General features: G+C 43.7%; 1 protein-coding gene across 4 annotated transcripts in view; it reads left to right on the top strand.

The window, feature by feature from the left end:
* STEAP3 (STEAP3 metalloreductase) overlaps positions 1 to 11,117 on the top strand; it is a 30,380-nt gene extending 19,263 nt beyond the window's left edge. For 2 of the 4 annotated variants that reach the window (XM_083350135.1, XM_083350136.1), the window contains exons 2-5: positions 533 to 1,027; positions 2,064 to 2,591; positions 7,566 to 7,727; positions 10,794 to 11,117. In XM_083350135.1, coding sequence (XP_083206261.1) covers positions 542 to 1,027; positions 2,064 to 2,591; positions 7,566 to 7,727; positions 10,794 to 11,084 — 1,467 coding nt within the window. In that variant the 5' untranslated portion in view covers positions 533 to 541 and the 3' untranslated portion in view covers positions 11,085 to 11,117. Of the gene's footprint in view, positions 1 to 532; positions 1,028 to 2,063; positions 2,592 to 7,565; positions 7,728 to 10,527 lie in introns of all 4 variants that reach the window. The other 2 variants (XR_014490906.1, XM_083350137.1) reach the window with 2 other exon arrangements.
* The last annotated feature ends 1,531 nt before the right edge of the window (positions 11,118 to 12,648 follow it).

The following is a 12,648-nucleotide window of genomic DNA, read 5'->3' as shown; positions in this document are numbered from 1 at the left end:
GTTTTAAATAAACTAATAAGCATAGAAACATCATGAAATTTAATTCTTATGAGCTAGTCCTAGAAATGTGTAATATTTTCTAATTCATATTTACTCAAGTACTAAGAATACTCTGTTAAGCATAGACATTGTGTATTTGTAAAATCATATTAAGACTTGCTTTTAAAGTAAAATTTAGCTCTTCATCAGGAAACACTAAAGATTTTGGAAGTAAGTTTAAATAAAGTTTGTAAGTAGGTGAGTTCTTCTTTATTTAACGAGTTGATTCTTAAGCATAATTCAAAATTTTAATGACAAACTCTGAAGCCTGTTTTAGTTATTTACTTGTTAGGCTTATAACAACATTTAGCACTTATACTGTACAGCTACATGATATAGAAATTATTTTAATTTTTTCTTAAAATTTGAGATGTTCAAAAACTTTCAATGTGGGACTCAGGCTACATATCGTCAACAATCAAGCAGATACTTCTACCTTCGTGAGAATAACCAGTGTGGGTGTTTGATATAACCTTGTGTTTATTTGCTTTAGCTTTACGGGATGCCAGGAGGTGATATGGCCAAACCACTGTTAGATCATCAGAATGCGGACAGTAATTTAAGCTTGGCCCCAGCTGCTGGGAGCAGGACAATTGGGATTCTGGGAAGTGGCGACTTCGCGCGCTCCTTGTCTATGCGCCTGGTGTGCTCAGGTTTCAAAGTGGTGATCGGAAGTCGGAACCCAAAGCGCAATACCAGCCTCTTTCCTTCTGCAGTTGAAGTTACATGCCAGGCAGACGCCATAAAGAAGGCCGATATCATCTTTGTGGCAATTTTCAGAGAACACTACACCACGCTCTGTGACCTCAGCAATGAGCTTTCTGGCAAAGTCCTGGTGGATGTTAGCAACAATGCTGAAGTAAATCATCATAAAGAATCCAATGCGGAGTATCTAGCCTCGCTTTTGCCAGCCTGCCCTGTGGTCAAAGGATTTAATGTCATTTCAGCCTGGACTCTGCAGTCAGGTCCCAGAGATGGGAACAAACAGGTAATGGGTTGCTTCCCCCCCCCCCTTTGGTACGTTGTGGACATACCAGCATCTCTAGGATTCTGAGATTCTTCCCTCCCAGGAAGGAGTCATAGTTTGTGTAACCAGTTTCTTCTGAGTGAGCTTCAGGACCCACATGAAGCCCATCAGAATCTGTGTGAATTTAGCTTGAGGAAAAAAAGGGAAAGCGTGACTTAGTATCTGGTAGTAATTAGCATGCCCGTAATGAATATCCGAATTATTTTTGCTACCCGGACAGTTGCAATCTTGCACATAGTTCTGCACCTCAAGAACAGAGGCATCCAATTCTAGCTGACCTTGTACTTGAGGTAGTCCTTATTATAGAAAATTACGATTGATTCGTTAAAATTCTTATAATCAAGTACGTCAATATCTTTTTAAAATCCTTCACCAGGAGCCTCATGTTGTTCATAATGGTTCACTGGGAAAAATGCTTGTTTCAGCATTCAAGAATGAGGCTATCGTGGGAAGAAAAGGAGCAGAAAAATAAAATCTTCTCATGTGACTCATTTTTCACAGCTGTTCCTGCTGCTGCTGTTGTCCTTCATTTGTTCAGTCATTCATTCACATTTCTATCCCATCTTTCTCCTGAGCACTCCTATAGCATACAGGTGGATTTCCTGTCACTTGACACTGTGAGATAGGTTGGATTGAAAGAGAGTAAATGGTCCCAAATCACCCAGTGGTTCCAGGGTTGAGTAGAAATTTAAAATTCTCTGTTCCAAACCTTAACCACTAGGCCAGGGGTAGGCAACCTTGGCTCTTTTATGACTCGTGGACTTCAACTCCCAGAATTCCTGAGCCAGCATGGCTCAGCTTGGAAACATCTCCCTTTCCCCTCAGCGTGGCTGGCTCAGGAATTCTGGGAGTTGAAGTCCACGGGTCATAAAAGAGCCAAGGTTGCCTACCCCTGCACTAGGCAAACACTATGCTGTTAAGATTCTTTTGATTGCACCATTGCCTTGGGTTCCTGGTTACAATTTCCCAGTTGTTCCCCCCCCTCCTTTTGTCACAGGTCTTCATTTGCTCTGACAGCCAAGAAGCCAAACAGGCGGTTTCTGAAATTGCTCATGCCCTGGGCTTCATCCCGGTGGACATGGGTGCCTTGTTCTCAGCTCGGGAAATAGAGAATATTCCCCTGCGTCTTCTCCCTGCGTGGAAGATTCCCGTCTTCTTGGCCCTGGGCCTCTTCCTCTGCTTCTACACCTACAACTTCATCCGGCAAGTCTTGCACCCCTACATTCGAGAGAAGAAGAACAAATTCTACAAGATCCCTGTGGAGATCGTCAACACCACCTTGCCTTGCGTGGCCTACGTCATGCTCTCCCTGGTTTACCTTCCTGGAGTGCTCGCAGCCATCTTTCAGCTGTACCACTGCACAAAGTACCGGCGTTTCCCTGACTGGCTTGACCAGTGGCTGCAGCACCGGAAGCAGATAGGCCTCCTCAGCTTCTTCTGCGCAGCATTGCATGCTGTCTACAGTCTGTGCCTACCCATGCGCCGGTCCCATCGCTATCTGTTACTCAACGAGGCGGTCAAGCAGGTACGGTAATTTGAAAATCTGACTGCTCCTTTCATTGCGGGATCTTCGGAATCCCTGGCTCCATTGCTTCATTCCAAATTGCCTCAATCCAGCAGGAGACAACCTTGTGATAGCTGGTGGGCTGTATAGGTAGTCCTTGACTTACAACATTTGTTTAGTGACTGAGGTTACAACAGCACTGGAAAAGCTCATCACATGACCATTGCAGTGTCCCCATAGTCACATGATCAAAATTCAGACGCTTGGCAACTGACTCATATTTACAAGGGCCACAGTGTCCCGGGGTCATGTGATCCCCTTTTGCAACCTTCTGACAAGCAAAGTCAATGGGGAAGCCAGAGGCACTTAGCAACTATGTTACTAACTCAGGGGTCGGCAACCTAAAAAAGGAAAAGAGCCACCGGGAACCGGTTCCATCACAAATTAAAAAAACTGGGAGCCAAGTGCATGTGTCCATGCACGGGCATGCGCAAAAAACGTTTTGCGCATACGCGAACGCACGCGGTTGGCATTTTTTTTAAAAGTGAGCTGGAACCGGTTCCCGGTTGCCCGACGGCGACGGCCCGTCTCCAAAGGTTTGGGGAGGTGCGCGCTCAGCTCCGCCCATTCGGGGAGGTGCGCGCGCACCTCTCGGAACGGGCCGCGGCGTCGCTCTTTCAGGAAGCTGCCGTGGCCCATCTGCAAAGCTGCCGCTTTCGGCAACTTTGCAGACGGGCCGCGGCAGCGTCCTCAAAGAGCGACGCCGCGGCCCGTTCGCGCGGAGGTACGCGCGCACCTCTCCAAAGGTTTGGGGAGGTGCGCGGCAGCTCCGCCCATTCGGGGAGGTGCGCGCGCACCTCTCGGAACGGGCTGCGGCGTCGCTCTTTCAGGAAGCTGCCGTGGCCCATCTGCAAAGCTGCCGCTTTCGGCAGCTTTGCAGACGGGCCGCGGCAGCGTCCTCAAAGAACGACGCCGCGGCCCGTTCGCGTGGAGGTACGCGCGCACCTCTCCAAAGGTTTGGGGTGGTGCGCGCGCACCTCCGCCCATTCGGGGAGGTGCGCGCGCACCTCTCCAAATGGGCGGTGCCACTCTCCATTTGGAGAGGTGCGCGCGCACCACTGCCCGTTCGAAGAGGTGCGCGCACACCGGGCGGCTGGGAGCCGCAGGAGACGGCTCAAAGAGCCGCATGCGGCTCCGGAGCCGCGGGTTGCCGACCCGTGTACTAACTTAACACCCATGGCAAGAAAGGTCGGAAAAGGGGGCAAAATTCACTTAACAACTGTCTTGCTTAGCAGCAAAAATTTTGGGTTCAATTGTGGTCATAAGTCAAGGACTACCTGTAAGTTATATTTTGGCAGGATTGGGATCAGCAGTGAATGGAGTAGATTGGTGATACAAAATAATGCCATGGCAGCTTTTTCTTAGATTTGGGAGTGTGAGAGTTTGGAGACTGTTACTTTAGGGAGAGAAAAAAAAACTTCATTGAGCTTCTATCAGGATTAACCTTACAATTTTTGAATGTTCTCAGAAGGGCTTCATTGATTAGAGGAGCTTAAGGCCACATTCAGCCCTGGAAGTTTAGATTCCCCTCTCATTCCATAGTTGTAAACAGCAGAAGAGAATATTTGTAGCTCAAGGTTGAACTTTGGGTCCTTGGCGCTCTCTAAGCTTGGTTGTTTTCTTGCAGATGTTTCATTAGCACCAATGATGTTGCCTTCTTTGGTAATGAAACATCTGCAAGAAAAGAAGCTCAGAGAGCACCAAGGACCACTTTGTTGTGACGTTTGTACTGTTAAAAGATACAAAATTGGGGTTCTTTCTGGCACTTTGTCTTGATTAAGCAAGCTGCCTCATGTAAAACTGGCTGGGCTTTGCAACAAAACATGAAAGAGATTTTCATCCCCTTCCCTCTCCCATTGTTTTGGATTTTCCATACCAGTTGAGCAAAAATTCCATGGCCATTCTTAGTCTATATTCTATATCCCAGAAAACTGGCTGTTATATTCTAGCTGGCTAAGGCTTCCAAGCATTTCCCAAAGGCATGAATGATTCAGCCCAGGTTCCCATTTTCCAAGGACGAAAAGGAGATCCTGGATTATAGCATTCACCTGAGCCAGTAGGAAGAAAGCCGAATCAGAAGGCATTGTTCCAGTTTGAACTAGATTCCTGATTTTCCTTCGTCCTTCTGAGAGTTGGAAAATTGGTTTCTTTCTACGTGGAAATCAAGACGCTTACGCCTAAGCTCAAAATCTAAGGTGTGAGTAGATTATTTATATGGAACACTGGTTGTTTCTAGATATCAGCCCAGGCCAGAACATACATTCCCTAGTTTGGTAATGAAATATCTGCAAGAAAAAACTACCAAGCTCAGAGAGCAGGAAGGACTGCCGTAGTTCAACCCGAAGCTAGAAGTATTTTTTTTTTCCTATCAATGGTACATTCTAAAGTTGATGAAGTTTCATTGATGCCAATGGACCCCAGTTCTACTTAAGTAAGTGACTGTGAGATGCAGTGTAGAGATTTTTCATTCCTTTCTAGTTTGCCTGCATGATCTTTTGCCCGGTTGCCTTCCTGTATTTGCTGCTAGGAACACAATATCCCCACCCCAGCTTTTAATTCTGCTCCCATTTCTTTTTGCTGATTATCGCAAATAAATCTCAGGCAAGCTTTCCTGGCCTGTTTGTTTCTCTTCTTATGCTAGTTATTTCTCTTCCCCACCCCCGCCCCCCCAGCTTCATGAATCACATTGATTTAGCAGAATAAATGGAAGGAGCTAAGTGTCGGTCTCTGTAATATGGTACAAATCCCATTTCTGAGAAGTTTTTTTCCCCATTAGCCTGAAGACCTCTCTCCTAAAAGCATTTAAACCAAATCCCATTAAGCCCCTAAGCAATCCAGCATTCGGAGAGCGATGCTTGTGGTCTTTGCTTGAAACTAGAGCTGCTTTGCCATTTTAATTGTATCCTTCAAATGGCAAAGTGAGGTTTGATCTTCCAGGCACCAAGTTCTTGGCATATTCCAGCAGAAGCTGGTAAGAGTTATGGATGTACTGTTTTCTTCCGGCCACATTTCAACAATATTGGGAAATCAGTTCAGTGGCTCATATACATGTGACTGGGTTTGGAATGATTGTGTTGTTGCCAATCCAGCTGTCAAGTCTCATTCAGATACCTACCTGTGGCTATAAGTGGGATTCACTCTTTTTATTGGTACCAGATGGTAAGTAAAGGTAAGTGGGAGACCCAATCCTGCAGCAGAACTAAATTCACATTTTTGCTTCAAGCCACACGTGTCCACCAGGAAAAGGAGTCCGGTCAAATCTTGCTGGTTGATAAAAGTTTTTGCCAAGCCTTAAGCCACGCGGCACAGTTGCAAAGTTTAACTGAGCTCTGAAGCTTTTCCTTTGCAATATTTTTATACTTTGATATACAGTTGCTGATGGGATTGATATATGTACTTCTCTAGGAAAGTCATTTCTAAACAGATCGTGATCCAGAAAGAGTGCTCCATTCAGCCTATGAGAAGCAAAACCCTAAGCAAACTTAGATGCCAGTGTGACTTAAAGGAAGGCAATACTAAAAATCCAAAACATGCGCACACAGCATACTACATTGAAAACCCAGGTGAACACTCCTTTTATCCAGTATTAAGAGCAATGGGAAGGAAGCTGTAGCTGATTGCCAGTGGCACAACTGAAGCACTTGTACTTCAGTGGTGGGAGTGGACCGTGCGCCAGCTTAACCTATTTAAACCTATCATTGACAAATGATTATGAAACACCCCCCCACTATGTGGGGAAGTGGAATTCGTTGCAGCCAACTCACCATGGCCAACTCACCACAGGACAACTCACTGCGAGACAATTTAACAGTTCTATTTAATTATTTAAAATACTGTATTTATTGGCGTATAACACGCACTTTTTCTTCCTGAAAATAGGGGGCAAATGATGTGTGCGTGTTATACGCCGATATAATTTAAGGTTTTTTTTCCTGAAATTTCCTTTTTAAAATGAGGTGCGTGTTATACGCCGGTGCGTGTTATACGCCGATAAATACGGTAAATAATTTTAATTTTTTGCCATTCACGTTTCATTCTGTCCCTCCTTTTGCATCCTTTAATTTAATTTAATTTAATTTAATAATATTTCTATACCGCCCTTCTCCCTGAGGACTCAGGGCGGTTCACAGGGCAAGAATAAAATACAAAAATTACAAATATTAAAAGAAAATTAAATAATTGCCCGATTTTAAAACAATTGATATGTTACAATTATAAAACCCCAAAGATACAATATTAAGAATACAAGAATAAAAAACCCCCACCAATCCCCTATCAGGCTAGGCCGGCTTGTACAAACAAAAACGCCTTGAGATCGCGACGAAAGGAGCGAAGATCGGGCGCCATCCGATCTTTAATGATTCTGTTCCACCATTTCTTTGATATTAGTGTCATTTTTGTCCCCCAACGAGTTGTCCTGTGGCGAGTCGGCCATGGCGAATTGTCCCACAGCGAGTTGGCAGTGGTGAGTTGGCCATGGCTATTTAGCTGCAGCAAATTGTCATAGACCCAACTATGTATGCAAGCTGTATTCAGGGGTAGGCAGCCTCGGCTCTCTTATGACTCATGGACTTCAACTCCCAGAATTCCTGAGCCAGCTGACTCAGGAATTCTGGGATTTGAAGTCCATGAGTCATAAAAGAGCTGAGGTTGCCTACCCCTGAGGTCCTAGGGCAATGGTAGGAGTGGGCAAATTATTCCCAGCTATGAAAAGTTCCAATTCATATACTTTCAAGTCAAATGAAGGTTAGGAATCAGTATCTGGCCAGAAAACAAGTTGGCTGAAGGACAGGCTTCCTTTATCCAAAGTTTCCAGATATCCTGCAGCTGGCAGACATTACATGGAAATTAATCCCACCCTTGGGCACTATTCAGTTCACCACCCTGTTTCCCCGTCTTGGTTTTTTTAACGTGGCTTTGCCACTGTTCTTTCAGGTGGAGAAGAGAGCAGATGCCTGGGTGGAGGAGGAAGTCTGGAGGATGGAGATATATATCTCTTTTGGCATCATGGCTCTGGGCTTGCTCTCGTTACTTGCCATAACCTCACTTCCATCCATCTCGAACTCTCTTAACTGGAGGGAATTCAGCTTTGTTCAAGTAAGTGCTACAGCTGAAGGGTTGTTCTCCAGAAAGAAAGACTGGTGGTGAAGGAGACCTTGTTCTTAGTCCCATTCAATATACACATAAGGAATTTCATCGCTATCCAGCCTTCTTGCTAATCATGGGTGAATATAGCTTCTGTGGCAGCATCTCTGGACTGGAGAACCAACATGCTGATGATCCCCCCATAAATAGGGAGCAGAATGCCCTTGGCTCTAAATCACCCTCCTGTGGCTTTTACATGGGATCTCCCAGCTGCACGAAAATTGCATAGCATTGCATTAAATAGCCTTAGATAAGTCAAGCGTCACCTTGGGCTCTGAGCAAGATAGAAAGTAGACTCCAGAAACTCAAATTATTTCTTGATGTTAATGATTGACCATTCAGATGTTGTCCAATTCAAGGCAGCATACGTAGATAGATAACGTTCCCACTTCCTATTTTCCCCAACAACAACAAAGACCCTGTGAGGTGGGTTGGGCTTTTTTGCCTAAGTGGAGATTAAATTAAGGCCAAAAGCCCTTGTATTCTTAAGACGTTCAGTCACTGGAGGGAAAGGGTTGGTGGCTATAGGAAAGTGTGTCCTTTCTCAACAGAGCCCCATAATCATAACCGTTTTACATCTTTAAAGACCCTTTTGGCAGTGAGGGTGACTATTTCAGTGATGGCAAAATTGCACAAAGTGTACAAGTGTACCAAGAAGTTCCTATAGTGTACCAAGAAGATTTCCTGTAGGAAATCTGACAGTTTCATTGGTTTCAAGAGAGACATGGGTTCACTACAGCCTTCAACTGACATACAGCGTTGATGCTCTGGTGCAGAGGTTGCAGGCGTTCCACAGTGAAAACAGAAAGAGATACTGGTGATTAAAACTGGTTGGTTCTAAGAAGAGAGGATTTTTTTTCCCTACACAAAGCTGTCTCACTGTCAGAAGAGATCCTAGCAAGAAAGTGTTCCACTTTAACGAGAGAGAGAGAGAGATTTAGCTTTCATGAGAGAAAAACCAGAGTGCTGCAAAAAAAATATCACCTGGAATATAAATAGATTTTTCTAGTTCTGAAACCAGTCCTAATTTTCTAGCAAAATCAAACAATGTTTCCGCTTGCTCACCAATTACTTCTGTACATCCACTTAGGTTAGTCTTTCTGTTTCCTGCTCTGACATGGCTTTCTGGGCTCTTGTTCTGATTACAGGCACTCCTTTAATAAGCCAGAAAGGCAAAATCCTTTCAAGGTCAATGCTAATGACTCTCTCTGACAGGCAAGGAATCTTTCTGCCAAACAGCCTTGTGTGCTTTCAGAGATGGCTGTGGTACCGTTGTGTGTAATAAGATAATGTGAAATGCATAAAAGACTAGCTGAAAATACTGTGATCCTTCCAGGAAGGATGCTTGTTGAGTCACCTTCTTGAACGAAAGCCCTGGTTTTGTTCTAATTATGATTTGCGGGATACAGTAAGCCACAGTGACTAGATTCAACCGTAATACTAAGGCATAAGCAAAGGGGACATCCATCCATACATGGATTTGCTTAAATTTATCAATATAAATGATAGAGAGGGACCCATGTTCCTCTCCAGCAAAGATTGATCCTTTTGCATTTTTTCCATTGGCTGAGGCTTTGCTAAAAGATTACAACATCACACAAGGGCTCCAAAGTTATTGACCCATTCAAGTATTTGACTAAAAGTATATGTTGGGTTAGGTCTGAAGGAGGTTTAGATGATATTTGAAGTAAGAGCCCTGTCAACCTATCTACATGTGTCTTATGATGTGCAGATTTAATTGCCCAGAGGTTGAAGCCATGTGAAAGTTGTCAGCCATGTAAGCCAAACAAGTATTTCATAATATTACCAGTTGTTGCTCCTTAATATTTGCTCAGTCCTCATTTCTAGAAGAAATGTTATAATTCTTTTTTTTTTGAACGAATGAACTTCCTTTCCTTTCTTATTTATAACAGTGCTCCAGCAGAAAGGCCAAATCCTTATATTACAATTCAACACAGGGCAAGATGCTTTAACATATGTCAGAGCCTTGCATATTTACAAATTACTGTTTTAAAAGTCAAAGCAAGCCAGATTTGCAGTCTAATATATCATTTGGGACTCTTAACAGTCCCTGACTGTGTCATTGCAAATACAGGCCTCCTTCACATCTTTGGCTGAAGAGGAGAGAGTTCAGGCCATCTATCTTTATCTCCATCCAGCTTGAAGCTCACCTCACATTCAGTTCAACCAATGTCTACCAGGTTATAAACTGTAACTTAGTCTTTTGAAAGAGCAGAACTAAACCTTTTGCACCCATTAGGTGCTCAGTTTACAAATGGTAATGGGATTCCTCCCAGAGCCTTCCAATTTCCCGCTTCACTATTATTTTTCAAAATTTCATTGCAGTTGGGGCGTAGGTGTCCAACGCTGATCTGACTGGAAATGGCTTGACTATATCCTAATAAAATTAACAGTTATTTTTATATATATTAACTTCTACGGCAGTTAATATCACACTTCAGGGACATTCTTCTTCATGTGCAATTTAATTGTGGATTTACTTGGGACTAAATTCTTGAGTCAAGGGTAAAAGATAAAGGTTCCCCCGCACATGCGTGCTAGTCGTTTCCGACTCTAGGGGCCGGTGCTCATCTCTGTTTCAAAGCTGAAGAGCCAGCGCTTGTCCGAGGACGTCTCCGTGGTCATGTGGCTGGCATGACTAGACGCCAAAGGCGCACGGAACGCTGTTACCTTCCCACCGCAGTGGTCCCTATTTTTCTACTTGCATTTTTACGTGCTTTCGAACTGCTAGGTTGGCAGAAGCTGGGACGAGTAACAGGCGCTCACTCTGCTACGCGGCACTCGGGATTCGACCCACCAAACTGCCGACCTTCTGATTGACAAGCTCAGTGTCCTAACCCACTGAGCCACCGCATCCCTGAGTCAAGGGATTCAGGGCTAAATAACTGCTGTGAATCAGGATCAATATCCAGGTATTGATGTGTGTTTGAAATAGAGTATATAAACATTAACATTACAGAAAATAACAGGTTTTTATTCCTCCCCACTTTTTTTCAGTCTACCCTTGGTTTCGTTGCTCTGGTGATCAGCACGCTCCACACTTTGACCTATGGCTGGACAAGAGCCTTTGATGAAAACCAATACAAGTTTTACCTGCCTCCCACTTTCACCCTCACTCTCCTGGTACCATGCACCATAATCCTAGCTAAGCTCTTTTTCAACCTTCCTTGTCTGAGCCAAAAACTGCAGCGCATCAGGAGTGGGTGGGAGCGGAGCAGGTATGTCAAGTTCATGTTGCCGAGAGCATCTGGGGAATTTTCCAGTGGAGAAAGCAGCAGCACTGTGTGATGCTGAACCTCTGTTTCCATTACAATTGTGAAGAAGCATTCTGATTCTGTTTTTATTGTGTGCGTGGTTTTTTTAAAAAGCCTACTTGAGATCATTAAACGGTAGGCAATACCTTATTCCGGGAGAAAGTTATCAAATAGAGTAAGCTTACACACTGAGAATACACCGATAATTTCCTAGGTTATATAAAGGTTGCCTTAAAACATCAGTGCAGAATTTTCAGTTCTACCATTGAAACATACGTAAGGAAACACAAGCGTTTTGCTCCTTCAACACGGATAAAATGGAACACTAGAAATATTTTGTTCCTCCCTGATAGCAGTCTTTTTTTTCATGTGGCTGCAATCAAACACACACTCAAGAATAACATTTGGACTTATTTCTGAGCAGAAATTACTTTAGCTGCTTCTACAGGACATTGAGTATGCTAATGTTGTTCACTGATAGATTAGCTAAGGAGATTCTCTAGCAAACAAAAGATGTTTAAATTCTGTGAAACTGACTTTCAGCTATATCCAAGCCTTTATCAATCAAACAGTGAGAACTAATTCTCACAAATAGCAAACATCTAGAGCTGAAGAAGCTTCTTGGATGAGAAGCGAAAGTCCACTTGCTTCTTGAAAAAGCACCTTTGGGACGACCCTGACCTGGATATCTGAGAATCTCTATAGACACTTAAGAAACATCTAGTTATTAAAGAAAATACTTTAATTCACAAGAGAAGGGGGAATCAATTGTACTGCCCAGAAGTTAGTCAATGGAGGTTGGGGAGGGTTATTTTAACTACCTTGCTGCTACTTACGTAGCAACTGTGTTTTAATTCCTTCCACTTCTTCCAAAACTTTTCAGCATAATGTTATTTCTATATACCACATGGCAGGGGGCAAAGAAGCTTTGGGGCTACCATATCAGCTGTTGTGGAGACAGAATTAAATATTTTATATATCTGCACATAACTGCAGCATATTAGACACATTTCTCTTACATGGACAAATTCACACGTACTGTAGGTTATCTGATTCTTCTGAGTGAGTTATACATATACCACAGATTCAGGCTGGTATCCAGCCTGTAACCTGAAGACCACTTGTGCTCCCTGCTGTGGTTACAGGGAAAGAGGGAGGAAAGGAAGGAAAGAAGTTTCTTCCATCTATTTCAAAATCTTGGGAGATCACCAGGTCTCCTAAAATGTTGGCATCCTTGCATAAAACCTAATGAGCTTCAGGATATAATCTCTTGGTAATCTGAGATTGGATCTGTTCTTGTGCAAAAAACAAAAAAAACCAAATTGTTGTTCACAAACTACATTACTGTACACTCACTGCATTACAGTGGCCTTGAAAAGCATTTAATGACATAGTGAATCCAGATAAAGAAACATTTTGGAACTGCTGCTCTAGATCTGACATGTCAAACACAAGGCCCGGGGGCCGGATCCAGCCCGTGAAGTGGTTTCATGTGGCCCACGAAGCCATCCTGGAAACAGTGAGGGAATGGCCCCCACTGCCTTGGCCCTGGCCCAGAGACCCTCCTCCTGCCAGAGACCCTCAGATCTGTCCCATTC

Source organism: Vipera ursinii (assembly GCF_947247035.1).
Source record: "Vipera ursinii genome assembly, chromosome: 1".
Taxonomy (NCBI): domain Eukaryota; kingdom Metazoa; phylum Chordata; class Lepidosauria; order Squamata; family Viperidae; genus Vipera; species Vipera ursinii.
This window is presented reverse-complemented; position numbering and strand designations above follow the sequence as displayed.